This window comes from Monodon monoceros, unplaced genomic scaffold (genome assembly GCF_005190385.1).
Source record: "Monodon monoceros isolate NGI ecotype Baffin Bay Population unplaced genomic scaffold, NGI_Narwhal_1 Super_Scaffold_10, whole genome shotgun sequence".
Lineage (NCBI taxonomy): Eukaryota > Metazoa > Chordata > Mammalia > Artiodactyla > Monodontidae > Monodon > Monodon monoceros.
Window position 1 is genome coordinate 48,479,254 of NW_021703766.1, and position 17,591 is coordinate 48,496,844.

The following is a 17,591-nucleotide window of genomic DNA, read 5'->3' on the forward strand; positions in this document are numbered from 1 at the left end:
CCACAGACTGCGTGCCTTGAACCACAGGAAGTTACTGTCTCACAGTTCTGGAGGCTGGAAGTCCAAAACCGAGCTATTAGCAGGGCTGGTTTCCTCTGAGGCCTCTCTCCTGGGCTTGCAGACGGCTGCCTTCTCGCTGTGTCCTCACTTGGTCTTTCCTCTGTGTCAGCACTGGTGTGTGTCCAGTGTCAGCAGTGTTAGCACACTCTTTGTGTGTCCAAATTACCTCTTCTTATAAGGCCATGAGGAGACTGGATTAGGACCCACCCTAAGGCCTCATTAATTGACTCGCCTCTTTAAAGGCTCTATCTCCAAATACAGTCACATTCTGAGGTACTGGGAGCTAGAGCTACAACATATGAATTTTGGGGGTGTGCAGTTTAGCCCATAACAGGGAGTGACCACCATTGAAAAGGTATAGCTTTCCCTTTGTAATTAGTACATTACCTGTGGGGTGATATTTTGAGGCTGTGTTTTCCCCAACTTTTTATTTCTAAGTCTTTCCAGGCAGTTATTCTAGCTTTGTGTTGGTTTTGATTTCAAAGAGTTAGAGCAGTAAATGTCCAACAACAGGGGGTGACCTGACTCTGAATTTCGATTTAGTATTTTCATCCCCATCTTTTAGAGGAGGAAACTGAGGCTCAGAGAGTGTCAGTTACTTGCACAAGGGTACACAGCAAATTCATTGTAGTGATTACTGCCATTTACTAAGTGCTCTTGTGTGCCAGGTACTTAGTACCTATTTTACAGATAAGGATGGTAAGACCAGAGAGGTTTATCACCAGGTAGAGCCTGGTTTGGTACCAGTTCTGACTCACTTCAAGGCCTAACGTCTATCCACAATCTCGCATGACATCTCAAAGATGAAAAGCTTTCGTGACTTCCCTGGCGGTCCAGTGGTTAAGACTCCGAGCTTCCGCTTCAGGAGCCGCGGGTTCTATTCTTGGTCAGGGAGCTAAGATCCCACATGCCGCATGGTGCAGCCAAAAAAAAAAGGATGAAAAGCTTTCAGCCTTGCAGAAATCTTGCCTTTCAGAATCTCCTAATGTTACATCAGGGAGCTGGTTAAACTAATGGTTTTAACCCATCTGACTCAATGAAATTTGTCTACTCAATATAAATTGTCTACTCATAATCATCCCTGAAATCCATAATGCCCCAACTTTAGTATGAAGGAGAAATAAAAGGAAAATTATACAGCCTATACAAGCACATTTATTTCAGTATGTAAATGCTTGGGCACAGCCTCAGGGAAATGAAAACAAAGTAGCAGTTGCTTTGGATTTCATTAATACAGCAGCATGAATGCAGCCCGACTCAGTGTGGGGACTTGGCGACTTAAATGCCACAAGTCCAGCGTGGCCATAGGTGACAGGATTTTCCAAAATGGTGAACAATTGGGAATTCCCTGGCAGTCCAGTGGCGCAGCAAAAAAAAAAAAAGGCCACCAAAGTGGTGAACAATTCTGAGTTCAAATGAAACCAGTCTTCTCTCAATTAACATGGTGATTGCAGTCCTTGAAAATTCAGTGTATTTGAAAGTTATGGGAAAAAATACTGTACATGTAAAATGGAAGGAGGTTCTGGGTTCTGACCATTTAAAACAGGTTTGTCACTGATGTGAATGTTGGCGGGACATTCAGAGGTCTTGCAGGACTTGTGTGGGACTGTCCTGGTATTGCAGGCTGTGTAGCATCTGTGGCCCTGTACTGCCTGCTGTGGGTCCCGATCCCAGTGTCAACCAGAATTGTCCTCAGTATCCCAAACGCCCCCTAGAGGGCAGTACTCCCTCACTGAGACGCACCTGTTCGTTGTATTTTATAGGCACCGGCTTTACACATTCGGAGCAGGCTTTTGTGGTTCTTTCAGGCCAGTTAGGGCCCTGTGAGTGACCCAGGAAAGCCAAGCGGCCACGTGGGTCTGGGTCCTGTCTCAAGGGGCCAGTTTCTATCTGCTGCCCCACGTGACTGCTGAGTAGAAGTCCAGGCCCAGTTGCCATAACTTCCCTTTTAAAAAAGAGAATCTGGAAATCTGGAATAACGTGATGTCTCATACTTTTAAAATGTAAGCTCCAGATTTTCCCCAACTTTTTAAAAACATTATTTTATTGAAGTATAGTTGATTTACAATGTTGTGTTAATCTCTGCTGTACAGCAAAGTGATTCAGTTATACATATATATATATATATATATATATATATATATATATATATATATATTCTGTTTCATGTTCTTTTCCATCATGGTTTATCACAGGGTATTGAATAGAGTTCTCTGATATACAGTAGGACCTTGTTGTTTATCCATCCTATATATGAGATTGCATCTGCTGACCCCAGACTCCAAGTCCTTCCCTCCCCCACCCTGCCCCAACTTTTTATTCTGGAAAAAAAAAATCCTTTAAATCTTTTGTTTTCTAGGTTTTTTGTTTGTTTGTTTCATTGAGGTATAACTGATATACAAACAATGCATGTATTTAATGTACACATTTTGATGAGTTTAGATGAAAAAAATTTTAATCTCCAGAAAAATTAAGAGTGCCATAAGCACCTGTGTACCCTTCACCTGTACGTACCAGTTGACATTTGGCCCCACTCGCTATATCTGTCACTCTCTCTCCATACACACAAACACACACATACACGCATGCACAGCGCTCACACACACACAAATACACATTGTGTTTTTTGCGGACCCATTTGCAGATAAGTTGTAAATATCATGTTATTTCACCTCTACATACTTCAATGGGCATCTCCTAAAAATAAGCTCCTGCATGTCTAGGACACTCATTACCATCCCTAGGAAAATTAATAATATTCCATAATATCATCTAATATACAGTCCATACTTAAATTTCCCAATTGTCCCCCAAATGTGTGTTTTATAATTGTTCCCCCCCAATCCAGGATCCAATCAAGGATCCTATGTTGCATTTGGTTATCGTGTCTCTGTAGCCTCTCTCCTCTTTTTTTTTTTTTTTTTGAAATTGAGTTATATTTTATCAAATCTTAAGTGTATAGCTCTAGGAATTTTGACATATATATATATATATATATATATATATATATATATACACACTGTGTAACTACCAGCCAGGTCAAAATACATGTTTTGTTCTCTTTTAACCCAAAATATGACACCCGTATTTTTATTGTCTTTCATGTCTGACCAGATGACCACAGTTTGGGCTTTTCTGATGTTTCCTCCTGATTAGATTCCGGTGATGCACTTCTGAAGGGGCTGTCATAGAAGTGACGTGTTCTTCCCAGTACATCCCATCAGGGGATGCCTGTGTTACTTTGGCCCCGTAGTGGTGACGCTGACCTTGATCATATGGTTAAGGTGGTGTCTACCTGGTCTCTCCACAATTAGTATGTTATCTGTGGGCTGTACTTGGAGACCTTGTGTGCATGCAATGTTTTTAAAGTCGAGTGGCGAAAGAAGGCACATCTGTGGGGCAGCTCTCATGTTATGAGGCCCCCAGGTTGGAAGCCTCCGGTTTAGGATCCTGGAGGGGTCTTCAGCAAACATTCCTCCATCGTCGGGGGAGAGGGGAGGGGCGGGGAGCTGCCAAAGGAGGCTTGGATGGGTGCGGGTGTTTGCAAAGGGACCCCAAGAGCACCTGTCTTCCTGCAGCTCCGGGATTGTGGAGGGCTGCGGGAGGTGGAGGTGACCGCGTGCCTGGTGTGGAAGGACTGGCCTCACCGCGTTCACCCTCACAGTCTCGTGGGGAAAGACTGCACGGACGGCGTCTGCAGGGTGCGGCTCCGGCCTCATGTCAGCCCCCGGCACAGGTACCTGAGCCCTGACCCCTCACCCTTGGTCACGGAGATTTTGAGGGGCTGAGGATCACCCCAGAAAACCTTAGGAGCAGAGGCAGCTTAGCCAGACTCTCCCCACTGCATTTCCTAGATGGGGAAACTGAGGCCTGGGGGCCGTGGAGGGTCTTACCTAGGCCTGGAACCCTGCCGCACACGCATTCACACACATTATATTTATCCCCGTTTTGTAGAGGACGAAACTGAGGCTCAGAGAGGCGAAAGAGCCCAGATAGTCAATGGCAGAGCTGGAATTTGACTGCAGACCTGACTTGGCTGCAAGTCCCATTCTTTCTTTCGCTTTATAATTTATATGTTTTTAATTTAAAAATTTAAAGGTTCAGAAAGGGTGTGCAGTGAAAAATAAATTTCCTTCCATCTTTGGTCCTCTGGCCACCAGTGCCCCTCTCTGGAGGCAGCTAAAGATATGCTATGCATTTATATTTTTTTCCTTCCCTTATGAATGGTAGCAGACATTTGCACCTTGTTTTTATGTTCCAGTACATCTTAGAGATAATTCCCGTCAGTACATTTAGAGCTGTCCTATCCTTTTTATTGACTGCATACTATTCCAATGTATGGATGCACACAATTAATTAAGTCCCTATGAATGGGCACCCAGAATGGTTCCAATCTCTTGTTGCTCTATCACTAACTGTGCTTCAGTGAACAGCTTCACATATATACTCTTTCTTCTGCAGGATGAATTACTAAAAATGAAATTGCTGGCCCCAAGTTTGTGCATTTATACTTTTAGTGATTTATAAACTTAGTGAAAATGTCAGCTCCATGAAAGCAAGGATTTTATCTCTTTTGTTCCCTGCTGTATCCCCCAGTGCCTAGCACAGTCCCTGGCACACAGTAGGTGCTCAAGAAATATTGGTAGAATGAATGAATACTGCCATGTTGTCCTCCAATATGTGATTGCTGGGGCAATTTACAGTCCCGCCAGCAATGGGTGAGAGTGCCTGATTCTCCACAATATCACCGGCAGAGGGTATGGTCAGATGTTTTGATCTCTGCTGTTTTGATGAGTTTTTTAAAAAATTGGCATCACATTGCTGTTTAATTTGCAGTTTTCTTATTATAAATGAGGTCAACAGGTGCTTTCCTGTGGTAAAGATAAGTTCTCTCAAGAATTCTCCACACCCCTGAAAGGTTTGAACCCCAGTCCCCTCCCAATGCTGGGACCCCTGGGCCTGGGGGGCCTCAGCTCTGAGACTGTGAGCCCTGAGACAGCATCTACCAGAGCCGTCCTGTGGGTTAGGGCTACACCTGCCCCCTCAGGATTACCCCCCTTGCCCCCTTCCCCCCGACTCAGCTTTAACAACCTGGGCATCCAGTGTGTGAGGAAGAAGGAGATCGAGGCGGCCATTGAGCGGAAGATTCAGCTGGGCATCGACCCCTACAATGGTGAGTCCCCACGCCTAGCCTCAGCATCCTGTCCTCTCAGACCCCTCGCCCCCTCTGCCACCCCTGTCCCCTCGCCTTCTCCAGTATCCACCACCACCACAGCCCCGTCCCTTCCCTGTCCCCCATCCCCCCACCAGGGTCTCCACCCCCCACACTCAGCCTTCCCATATCTCTCCCGCAGCTGGGTCCCTGAAGAACCATCAGGAGGTGGACATGAATGTCGTGAGGATTTGCTTCCAGGCCTCATACAGGGACCAGCAAGGACAGCTGCGCCGGATGGACCCTGTGCTCTCTGAGCCCGTCTATGACAAGAGTGAGTCGAGGGTGCTGTTCCATTAGGGTTGTCTTTGGCTGCAGGTACCAGAAAGCCCCACATACAATGGCATGAACAGACAGGGAGTTCTTTTTTTTTTCTCAGTTATTAAGGCTGTTCCTGTTGATTCAGCTGCTCAGCTATATCAGGTGCTGGTTCCAGCAGCTCTGTGATTCTCTTGGGCTTTCCCTCATGGTCATGAACTGGCTGCCGCAGCTCCAGACATCATGTCTGTGTTCAAGGCATGATGGGCAGTGACACCCTGTGTGGTGTGCAGGCTGTACACTGCCCAATTCTAAGGGTCAGCATTTACTAGGTAGCCTCTGGGAATGGGGCTTTCTGGTGTTGCGGAATGCACAACCGGTACAACTATACTAGGTAGCCCTTGAGAAGAGGCAGCATGAGTAATAATCTCTCTCTCTTTCATAGAGAAAATAATATATTCCTCAGAATCACCCTGGTAGACATCTCCTTATGTCTCATTGGCCAGAACTTGGTCCCACGGCCGCCCTTAGTTGCAAGAGAATCTGAGAAACAAGTATCTAGGTTTTTCATCCTCTGTAGAGGGGTACAGGTATGGAAGAGGAGATTGGGAATGGCTGTGAGATTTTAGCCAGCCTGCAGTGACTGCCACAAGCATCAAAATGGGCAGGGATATTAACTCAATCAGGACTTTTATGGGTGCAAGGGATAGAATCCCAACTCAAATAAGGAAAAAAAGAAGAATTTGTTCCATTAACTAAAACTATCCAGAGGTAGCACAGTGCTTCAGGTCTGGCTGCATCCAGGTTCTCAGTGATGTCGTCAGGGATCTCTTTCCATCTCTCAGCCGTGCTTCCTTTATGTTAGAGTCACTCTTGGCAGGGCCCTCCCATGCAGGGGCAAAATAACTGTATGTAGCTCTAGTCTTACATCCTATCAGCATGACACTTCTCCCCTGCTCCCAAAGAGAGATTCTCTTACTCAGCATTTTTGCTCAAAGTCCCAGGGCTGTCTCTCATTGGCCTAGTTTTAGTCATGTCCTCCTCTCTGACTAATCAGCTGTAGCCAGAAGGAGGTGATGCTCTGATTGGCCAGGTCTAGGGCAAATGATCACTGCTGAGCTGGGAGTGGGCTCCACCCTACCCAATCCCCATGACTGAGGTGGGGGGTGTTTCCTTAAAGGAAAACTGGGGGGGCTGTTAACAAAAGAAGGGCCAGGACTGCTAGACTGGCAAAACAACATGTGTCCACTACAAGTTTCAGGCCATTAGCCCTCATCTAAGACTCATCCCTGACTCCTGACCCCACCAACCCCTCCCTGAGGTCTGAGGGTCTCCCTTTTGGGCAGACACTCACCGGACCTTAGCACGGAGGACTCATGATCGTCCATTAACCCCTCCTGCCTGGGCATCTTCTTTTTCCACCTGGACCACAGGTTCCAGAAGGATCAGGCACCCTGGCTTCTCCATTTCCCACCTCTCCACACCCCAGTGTGGGCACCCATGGGGTACCTGGTAAGGGTTTGATGACTGAGTTCTCGTTTTTTCTGTGTGCTCCTTCCTCTCCTCTTTCCCAGAGTCCACAAACACGTCAGAGCTGCGGATTTGCCGAATCAACAAGGAGAGCGGGCCGTGCACGGGTGGCGAGGAGCTCTACCTGCTGTGCGACAAGGTGCAGAAAGGTGAGGGGCCTGGGGCAGCGAGTGGACAGAGTGGGGTCTGCCGGCTTGCAGGGGCAGCTGGGGAGCCCGGAGGATGAGAGGGTGAAGAAGAGCCAGTTAACCAGGGGAGCCGAGTGGAAGGGTCCAGAGCTTTGGTTGTGGAGGCAGACAGAAATAGCCCATTGATTCATTCACTCACTGAGTCACTCGCTCACCTGCTCACTCATTCATGAACAAAGAAGGAGGCACAAACAAACAGTGCTGGCCTGCGCTGGGTACCTGGCAGGCCTTGCCATCATGAGCTCCGGGGGGACTCTGGTATTAAAATCGTGGAGGTGCATAAATAAGTGCTTTATGACAGTTGGATCAGGGCTACGAATGGAGAAAATGGACGATGTTTCCACATCTGTTCAAATGTCAAAACCCTTTTTCAAATAGGGTTTTTGGGTTTTTTTGTTGGTTTTTGTTGGTTTTTAAAAAAATTTTTTGGCCCGCGCCCCTGGCATTGGAAGGGCGGAGTCTTAACCATTGGACCAATTAAAAACAGGATTTTTTTAAAAAGAAAAAACAACCCAGGATTGCCTGGGGGGAGAGCTTTCTCTTTTTTCTTTTTTTTATATTTATTTATTTATTTGGCTGCGCTGGGTCTTAGTTGCAGCACGTGGGATCTTCGTTGCTGCATGCGGGATCTTTTTTTTTTTTAATTCCACATTTATTTATTTAAATTTTATTTATTTTTGGCTGCCTTGGGTCTTCGTTGCTGCGCGTGAGCTTTCTCTAGCTGTGGCGAGCGGGGGCTACTCTTCATTGCGGTGCCCACGGGCTTCTCATTGCGGTGACTTCTCTTGTTGCAGAGCACGGGCTCTAGGCACGCAGGCTTCTGTAGCTGCAGCACGTGGGCTCAGTAGTTGTGTCTCGCGGGCTCTAGAGCGCAGGCTCAGTAGTTGTGGTGCACGGGCTTCGTTGTTCCGTGGCATGTGGGATCTTCCCAGACCAGGGATCGAACCCCAGGCCCCCTGCATTGGGAGCATGGAGTCTTAGCCACTAGACCACCAGGGAAGTCCCTCTCTTTTATTGTATATATCTTTTCTTTATCCTTTGTATCTTCTATCATGTGACTCTATTATAAATAACATCACCACCAACAGAAGAGCAAACATTTGCCTTGCTCTTTTTTTTTTTTTTTTTGCGGTACGCGGGCCTCTCACTGTTGTGGCCTCTCCCGTTGTGGAGCACAGGCTCTGGACGCGCAGGCTCAGCGGCCATGGCTCACGGGCCCAGCCGCTCCGCGGCATGTGGGATCTTCCTGGACCGGGGCACGAACCCGTGTCCCCTGCATCGGCAGGCGGACTCTCAACCACTGCGCCACCAGGGAAGCCCTATCTTGCTCTTATTTTAATTTTAAAAAATAAATTTGTTTATTTTATTTATTTTTGGCTGTGTTGCATCTTCGTTGCTGCGCGTGGGCTTTCTCTAGTTGTGGCAGGTGGGGGCTACTCTTCGTTGCAGTGTGTGGGCTTCTCATTGCGGTGGCTTCTCTCATTGTGGAGCACGGGCTCTAGGCGCGCGGGCTTCAGTAGTTGCAGCACGTGGGCTCAGTAGTTGTGTCTCGCGGGCTCTAGAGCGCAGACTCAGTAGTTACGGCACATGGGCTTAGTTGCTCCGCGGCATGCGGGATCGTCCCGGACCAGGGCTCGAACCCGTGTCCTCTGCGTTGGCAGGCGGATCCTCAACCACGGTGCCACCAGGGAAGCCTATCTTGCTCTTATTAAGTGCCAAACTCTGTCCTAAGCCCTTTGTATGCGTCATTTATTCAATCATCTAATTGCCTAACAGTTCTATGAGGTAGATTCTCTTATTCCCCGTTTACAGATGAGGAAACCGAGGCACAGAAAGATTAAGTAACTTGCTCAAGGTCACAGAGGTAGTCAGGTAGAGACAGGATTTGAATCCAGGTGGTCTGTGCTTCTGGGAGGAAAAATAAAGAAAGGGAGTTGAAAAAAAATCAGGAAGGTGGTGAAAAAGTAGTATCTGGAGATAGATAATGCTGAGGAAGGGGATAGAGAGAGATGGTTGGAGGTGTTGTGGGGCACATTTTGACTTAGTGGGGCCAGGGAGGACCGCTCTCAGGAGGTGACACTGGAGCCACGAAGAATCTGTGTGGCCATGAGAGGAAGAGTGTTCCAGCAGAGGGAACAGCAAGTGCAAAGGTCCTGTGGTAGGAGCAGGCCTAGTTGTTGGAGGAACAGTGAGGCCAATGGGGCAGGAGGGCAGTGAGAGGGGAGGAGGGTAGGAGAACATGCTACAGCCTCAGGAATCCCCCCACAATCGTTTCTCAGGTTGTATGGTTATATAGTTAACGTCTATCTCCATCCCCACCCTCCCGCCACTGGGTTGTCTGGGCAGGACCTGGGAGCATCCTGGTGAACAGCTTTGTCCCCAGAACCACCCAGTCTAGGGCCAAGCACACATGAGGTTCTCAGGGAAAAAAAAACCAAAAACCTTTTTCTTTTTTTTTCCTGATTCTCTCTCTCTCTTTTATTTTTCTTTTTTTCTGCAAGGTTTACTCTTAAAACAAAACATTTTAACCATTTTAAAGTGTATACTTCATTGATATTTAGTACATTCCCAAGGTTGTGCCACCACCACTCTCTAGTTCCGGAACATTTTCATCACCCCAGAAAGAAACCCAGTACTCAGTAGGCAGTGACTCTCTATTCCCCTCTCTTCCAGCCTCTGGCATCCACCAATCTATTTTCTGTCTCTATGGATTTACCTATTTTGGACATTTTATATAATAGAATCATACAATATGTGGCCTTTTATGTCTGGATTCTTTCACTTAGTGTAATGTTATGAAGGTTCATCCATGCTGTAGCAGGTATCAGTGCTTTGTTCCTTTTTATGGCTAATATTCCATATATGGATATATCCCATTTTGTTTATCCATTCATCAGTTAATGGGCATTTGGGTTATTTTCACCTCTTGGTTATTATGAATAGTGTTGTTTTCGACATTTGTGTATAAGTTTTTGTTTGAACACCTGTCTTCAATTCTTTTGGATATGTACCCAGGAGTGGGAGGTTCTTATAAGATTTTGAATGAATGAGCAAATGGTTATTGGGTGGCTCCTCTGTGCTGGGTTCTGTGGTAGGCAGTGCTGGGACGCAGCAGTGACAGAGAAAGGCCCAGCCTCTGCCCTCACACGGCTCTCAGTTCAGAGGGAGGTAGGGAAAGAAAGACAAATTACAAATGTGAGTAATGCTGAGAGGGAAGAAGACAAAGTGCTGAGATTGAACAACAGGAAGTCCAGACATGGTCCGGGCATCTGGGAAGGCTTCCCAGAGGAGGTGATATTTGAGCTGAAATCTGAGGAATGCCAAGGAGGCTGTTAGGAGTCTGGGAATTGGGGTCAGGGCAGGGAAACTGTTCCTGCCCTGGGTGAATTATTCGAGGTACATGTGAGTCCTGTTCCGTTACTCGCTCACTGACTGATCTCAGGCAGGTGACTTCACCACGCTAAGCCTGTTTCCTCATCCCTAAAATGAGCTGGTGTTAGGATGAGATGGGATCCCACGCACCTAAAAACTACACTACAGAGAGTTAGCATTTACTGAGGATTTCCTGAGTGCCAGACCTGGAGTTAGTATTTTGCATAATACTAATAAAAACTATCATACTTAACATGGACTGAGCACCTATTATGTTAAGCCCTCTTCTAAGTCCTTTTCTTGGAGTGACTCATTTAATCCTCCTAACAACTCTTGTGAGGTGAGTACTATGACTTTCCCTCTTGAAGGTGAAGAAACTAGGCCCAGAGATATCAGTAACTTCCTCAAGCTGTAGCAGCTGGTGGTGAAGAGCTCTAGCCTGCCCGGATCCCCATCTTGGCTCCACCACTTGCTGACTCTGTGACCTTGGACAAGTGACTTAACCTCCCTGTGCCTTTGCTTTCCCCTCAATATAATGGACTTCCTAAAGGTAGTTTTTTCATAGGATTGTTATGTGTCTTAGAGGCAAACCATGTCTGTCCAACACATATAAAGCCTCAGTATATGGAGTTAGTGTGATGAGAGGCAATGCAATAAGACAAGAAAAAGAAATAGTAGGCAGAGTAGCATACTGAATCCCGACTATTCTGCTACCAGCTGTATGACCTTGGGTTAGTCTCTTAAACCCCCAAGCCTCGGTTTCCCCATCTATGAAGTGGGTGTCTAGAAAAGAGTTAACATAGCAGGTCTGAGACTGTTAGCGTTTGGAAGTCCAGCTTACAAGGTTGACCCGTGGCTGGCTTTTGGGAACTTTGAGAGGCCTCCTACCATTCCCTGACTGTTAAGAGTGGCTCACTGTACCTAAACCGTACAAACAATATGGTTTGTGCGGATCATTTGCTTTCCTTCTGGGAGTCTGGAATTTTGATATGTGCCAGTTAGAGGGAGCCTACTTGACCAACTCCCAGTAAAAACCCTGGGCAGTAAGTCTCTAATGTGCTTCCTTGGTAGAAGCATTTCATGTGTGTTGCCACTGGGGGCAGCAGTGTGCGGTGTGCATGTTCTGTGTGAGTCCCCTGGGGAGAGCTCTTGGAAGTTGGCACCTGGTTTCCTCTGGACTTCGCTCCAGGCACACCTTTCCTCTTAACTGCGTGTGCATCTGTCTTTTTGCTGTAATAAATCATAGCCTCCATGAGTACAACTATATGATGAGTCCTGTGAGTCCCCTTAGTGAATCACTGAATCTGATGGTGGTCTTGGGGGCCCCTGATAAGGTGGAAATATTAAGTCTACCTGCCTTTTGGATTGTTAAAGGATTAGATGAGTGTGTGTGTGTGTGTGTGTGTGTGCGTGCGTGTGTGTGTGTGTGCGTGCGTGTGTGTGTGTGTATGTCAGTGACTGGCACACGGTAGGTGCTCAGCAGAAAGTTAGCTGCCACTATGATTAGTTTTATTATGACTAGTTTTATTCTTAGAAATATTGGTGTTGATTTTGGGGGAGGCTGAGTGAGTTGGGTCTCTGGTGGACCAGTGTCCTGGCTCAGCTGACACCCGCACTTTCCTGCCAGAGGATATATCGGTGGTATTCAGCAGAGCCTCCTGGGAAGGCCGGGCTGACTTCTCCCAGGCCGACGTGCACCGCCAGATTGCCATTGTGTTCAAGACACCACCCTACGAGGACCTGGAGATTGTTGAACCTGTGACAGTGAATGTCTTCCTGCAGCGGCTTACTGATGGGGTCTGCAGTGAGCCTCTGCCCTTCACATACCTGCCTCGGGACCATGGTAACCAAGGCCACCCAGGGTGACCCACCACCCCAGAGACTAGGTCTTTGGTCTTGCTTGGGGTGACCCAAAGGGGAAAGGGGAAGAGGCAGAAGTAGAATGCAGGCTCAGAGTTGCACAGACTGGGGTTCAAATCCTGGTCTGCTGCTTACTGGCTGTGCGATCTTGGCTTCTCCTAGCCTCAGACTCCTCCTGTGCAAAATGGAAATAATAATAGTACCCATTTTATGACATTTTGGGACTATTTAATCATTCCTCCCCTCAGCACGCCTGCTCATGCCTGGCCCTCGCTGGGTAGTGCTGGGAACGTAGCAGTGACTGAGACAGCCCCAGCCCTACCCTATGAGGCTCACAGTCTTATGGGGAGGGGGGGCACAGATCCATTCCCATACAGTGACAACCAGAGTGGGCAGGGCTGGGATTGGAATTGCTTACAGAACTTGGATTGCCCAGAGTGGGGCACCTGACCCAGCCTTAGGGTTCAGGGAGAGCTTCCTAAAGGAGGGGATGGCTGACCTGAGGATGGGAGGATGACTAAGCAATTCTCCAGGGAAGTGGTAAGAGTTGAGGAAGAGTGTTTTAAGCAGTGGGAACAGCAAGTGCAAAGGCCCTGAGGCAGCATAGTGCCTGGGACGTTCCAGTGTAGCTAGAAGTGGATTTGGGTTTTATTCTGATTAAGATGTGGACATCTATTTGCATTGTTTGGGCAAAAACCAGAACAGCATAACAACTTCCCAAATGGTCTCTATAATTAATTCTTAATTAATTCTTATTTTTAATGGATTATTTTGTATGCCTCTGGTATCTCCTAAACAGACAGCTACGGTGTGGACAAGAAGCGGAAACGGGGGCTGCCCGATGTCCTTGGGGAGCTGAATAGCTCTGGTGTGTTCACTCTGCCCCTTTTCACATCCCTCTCCAGGTTACTGGGAGGGGATGACTGACCCCACTGCCCTGGCCCACCCCAGGTTGGGGAGGAGGGGCTGTTGGGATCCAGGGGTCCTCATCTCTGTCTTCCCTCAGACCCCCATGGCATCGAAAGCAAACGGCGGAGGAAAAAGCCGGCCTTCCTGGATCACTTCCTGCCCGGCCACAGCTCAGGTGGGTCCTGGCTCAGTGCAAGCCCCTGCCCGCAAGGTGGGCCGAGGGTGAGCTGCATCCCTGCTTTTCTGGCCTTTTCAGGTCCCCCAGGGGCTCCTACTAGGGCAGTGCCTTACCACTTAGCCAGCAACATAAAGTGGAAAGAATAGTGGTTCTGGACACGGTCTGGAGGCTCTGATCTCCACTGGGCCATTTACCTGCTGTGTGACCTTCACCAAGTTGCTCTACCTCTCAGAGCTTCAGGGCTCCTCTGAGAAGTCTCACCACATACCTACCTCATTGACCTTTTAAAATTTAATGTACTTATTTTTACAGACACTATATAATCACATAACTGCTTCGTGTGTGCTTACTCACTTAATCTGGGTAATCGCCCTGGGAGGGGGTGCTGTCATCTCCCCCCACGCCCCACCACCATTTTACTGGTGAAGAACTTGAGGCCCAAAGAGGCGATGTCTCTTGCCCAAGGTCACACAGCCAGTCTGAGGTGGAGTGGGGAGCTGCACCTGGGCATAGGTTCAGATTAGTGATGACATGTGAAACCAGTAGTAGGGAGTAGACGGTGGATAAATGGGGGTGGTGTCAGAGCCAGCCAGCCTTGAATTCAGCCACCCTCCGGCCTCTTCTACCACGGCCTTCGTCTCAACTCACATGCCAGCCTCCAGTTCCCATGAATTCTAACCCTGTCTGGCTGCCATCCAAAGCCCTCCCACTCGCTGACCATTAGCTCTAAGAATGCTGTCCCCAACACCCCAGCTACCCCACGGCGCCCAGCTCCCAGCCTGCTGCCAACCACTCAGAGTCTGCTGAGCCTGGACCACTCCAGCCAGGCCCACCCTGAAGGTTTCAGTTATCACCTGTTGTCCCCGCAACCCACTGTAACCAATGCCCAACAGCTCTGCCCCTAGAAACCCCCAATCCTAGTTTATTTCATCAACCTTCGATTCCCAATCCCCAAAGCCTCTCCTTATCAGCCACCTGTCATTCATCCACTTGTTCTATCACCCCGATTTCCCAGTGTCTAAAGTTCCCCTCTCTCATCCGTGTGGCAAAGCTGCCCTGGCACTAGAGTGTGGTGGTTAGGAGCATGGCCTCTGGAATCAGACTGGGTTTGAATTTGAGGACACAGTTTAGCCACTGTATGACCTCTTTGGGCCTCAGTTTACTTAACTTGCAGATGGAGACCCTCCCTCTTAGGGTTCCTTCCAGAATTTAGTGAGGTCACATCACACAGTTATTTAGCACAGTGGCTGACATAGAGTTGGTGCCCAGGAGATGTTAGGAACTTGCCAGAAAGCAGGAATGCCACCTGCATTTGTTTAACTGCATTTGATCATGTTTAACTGCATTCATAGCAAAACCCCAAATAACAGGAGCTTCAATAGGACAGAACATTACTTCCCCTCTCACATAAACACAGTCCAGAGGTAGGTGGTCCATGGATGGTTTGGTGGCTGCATGATCATCAGAGACCCAAGCTCCTGCCATTTTCAGCTCATAGTTTCCACCTCATGGTCCAAGGTGGCTGCTGCAGCTGCAGCCATCGTGCCCACATTTCAGCCAGCAGCACTTAGTCACATCAAGCTACGAGGGAGGCTGGGAAATAAGAGTTCCAGCAGTGCAGCGTCTCTTTCTGAGACAAGCGTAGTCAGCCTTTGCTGGTGAGGTTTGTCTTGTCTCAAAAAGAGAGACTCTCCCACAGTGACACTTACCATTTTACTGTACAATTTTGGGGCTTGTGACTTCTCCCTTGGGTCTCCCATGGTGTGGATGTTTCACTTTTCGGGTTGTCTTTATTGGGGGGGGGGCTTTGGAGCCTCCTCTTCTTCCTCATTCTTGGGGAAAACTCCCTAGCACTACAGGAGCATGGTTTCAACCCTGCTTCTGCAATTCACCTGTGGAGGGCAAGTTATTTTGCCTGTTTGCTTATTAAATGAGAATGATCCTATTTTTAGTTTTTTGAGGAACCTCCAAACTGCTTCCCACAGTGGCTGTACCAATTTACACTTCCACCAACAGTGTAGGAGGGTTCCCTTTTCTCTACATCCTTGCCAACATTTGTTATTCGTGTCTTTTTGATGATAGCCATCCTGACAGGTATGAGGTGCTATCTCATTGTGGTTTTAATTTGCATTTCTCTAATGATTAATGATGTTGAGCATCTTTTCATGTGCCTTTTGGCCAACTGTAATGTCTTCTTTGGCAAAATGTCTGTTCAGGTCTCCTGCCCATTTTTTAATTTTAATTTTTAATTTTTGATGTTGAGTTGTATGAACTGTTTATATTTTGGATATTAACCCTTTATCAGTCATATCATTTGCAAATACCATATGACCCAGTAATTCCACTCCAGGTATATATTTTTTAAAAAATGAAAACACTAATTTGAAAAGATACATGCACCCCAGTGTTCATAGAAGCATTATTTACATCAGCCAAGAAATGGAAACAACTTAAGTGTCCATCAATAAATAAATGGATAAAGAAGATGTGGTACATATACACAATGAAATACTACTCAGCCATAAAAAAAAAAAAGAAAATTTGCCACTTGCAGCAACATGGATGGACTTGGACGACATAAGCTTAGTGACAGAGAAAGACAAGTACTGTATGATACCACTTACATGTGGAATCTTAAAAAAGAAAAAAGCTAGTGAATATAACAAAAAAGAAACAGACTCACAGAGAACAAACTAGTGGTTACCGTAGGGAGAGGAAAGGGAGGAGGGACAAGATAGGGGCAGGGGATTAAGAGGTACAAACTACTATGTATAAAATGAATAAGCTATAAGGACATATTGTACAGCACAGGGAATATAGCCAATATTTTATAATAACTATAAGTGGAGTATAACCTTAAAAAATCGTGAATTACTATGTTGTACACCTGGAACATATAATACTGTACATCAACAAAATTATTGTAACAAAAAATTACAAAAAAATTGTAATTATTTTGTAATTACAAATATTTTGTAACTTTGTGATTTGTAATTTAAAAAATTATTGTAACAACAACAAAAAAAGGGAGATAGAGAACGGTGATAGTCCCTACTCAGAGTTTCTTCTTGGCATTATAAGAGGCCACACCGATAAAGCATTTAGCAACAGAGGGGGCATTTGAGTTAGGGCCTGGCCAGAGGTCGACCCTAAAAGCCCACCATACTTTCTTCTTTCTTCTCATCCCTGCAGGCCTGTTCCTCCCGCCATCAGCACTGTTGCCAGACACAGACTTCTTCCCGGGCACCGTATCCCTCCCAGGCCTGGAGCCCCCCTGCGAGCCGGACCTCCTGGACGACGGCTTTGCCTACGACCCCGCTGCCCCCACGCTTTTCACCATGCTGGACATGCTGCCCCCGGCGCCACCACTCACCAGCGCTGTCGCGGGCAATGGGGGTGCAGGGGCCGCGGTCGGGGAGCCCCCCGGCACCGAGCCGCTGACGCTGGACTCGTACCAGTCCCCGGGCCCCGGGGACGGAGGCACTGCCAGCCTCGTGGGCAGCAACATGTTCCCCAATCAGTACCGCGAGGCGGGCTTTGGGGGCAGCCTCCTGTCCCCGGGGCCTGAGGCCACGTAGCCCCCGCGGCGCTGGAGGAGAGGCGCTGGGTGGGGAGGGAGGTGGAAGGGGCTGTGCGAACCCAACCAGGATATCCAGCACCCCCCCATACCCTTGGGCGGCCCTTGGTCAGTCTTCCGACGTTCTCATCCTTCTGAATCGGACATCTTCAGCGCTGGCGAGAAACTCCGTAGCATCGGTTTCCCCTGAGCCCATTTTACAAGTGAGAAAACTGAGTCTGGAGAGGAAAAGGGGCTTGCTTGGCTCTCAAGCGCTCGGTTGTTAAAGCTGCTGCCTCAGCCCTCACAAGCGGGGGCACCTTCTCCAGGCGGATTCTGTTGTGTACATATGGGAGGAGGGTGCAGATCCCCCGCCCTCCGTCCCCAGGCTTGAAGGTGGGGGGTAGGTTGTTTGTTCTGAGTCTTCCCAATAAAGATGAGATTCTGAGCCTTGGGGGTCTCTTCTCT

General features: G+C 47.8%; 1 protein-coding gene across 1 annotated transcript in view; it reads left to right on the plus strand.

Annotated features, from left to right (window-relative positions):
* RELB (RELB proto-oncogene, NF-kB subunit) overlaps positions 1-17,571 on the plus strand; it is a 29,362-nt gene extending 11,791 nt beyond the window's left edge. Inside the window, exons 5-12 of the mRNA XM_029243657.1 lie at positions 3,639-3,796; positions 5,142-5,233; positions 5,415-5,546; positions 7,105-7,209; positions 12,248-12,463; positions 13,280-13,348; positions 13,487-13,564; positions 16,760-17,571. Coding sequence (XP_029099490.1) covers positions 3,639-3,796; positions 5,142-5,233; positions 5,415-5,546; positions 7,105-7,209; positions 12,248-12,463; positions 13,280-13,348; positions 13,487-13,564; positions 16,760-17,145 — 1,236 coding nt within the window. The 3' untranslated portion in view covers positions 17,146-17,571. The remainder of the gene's footprint in view (positions 1-3,638; positions 3,797-5,141; positions 5,234-5,414; positions 5,547-7,104; positions 7,210-12,247; positions 12,464-13,279; positions 13,349-13,486; positions 13,565-16,759) is intronic.
* Positions 17,572-17,591: the final 20 nt, after the last annotated feature.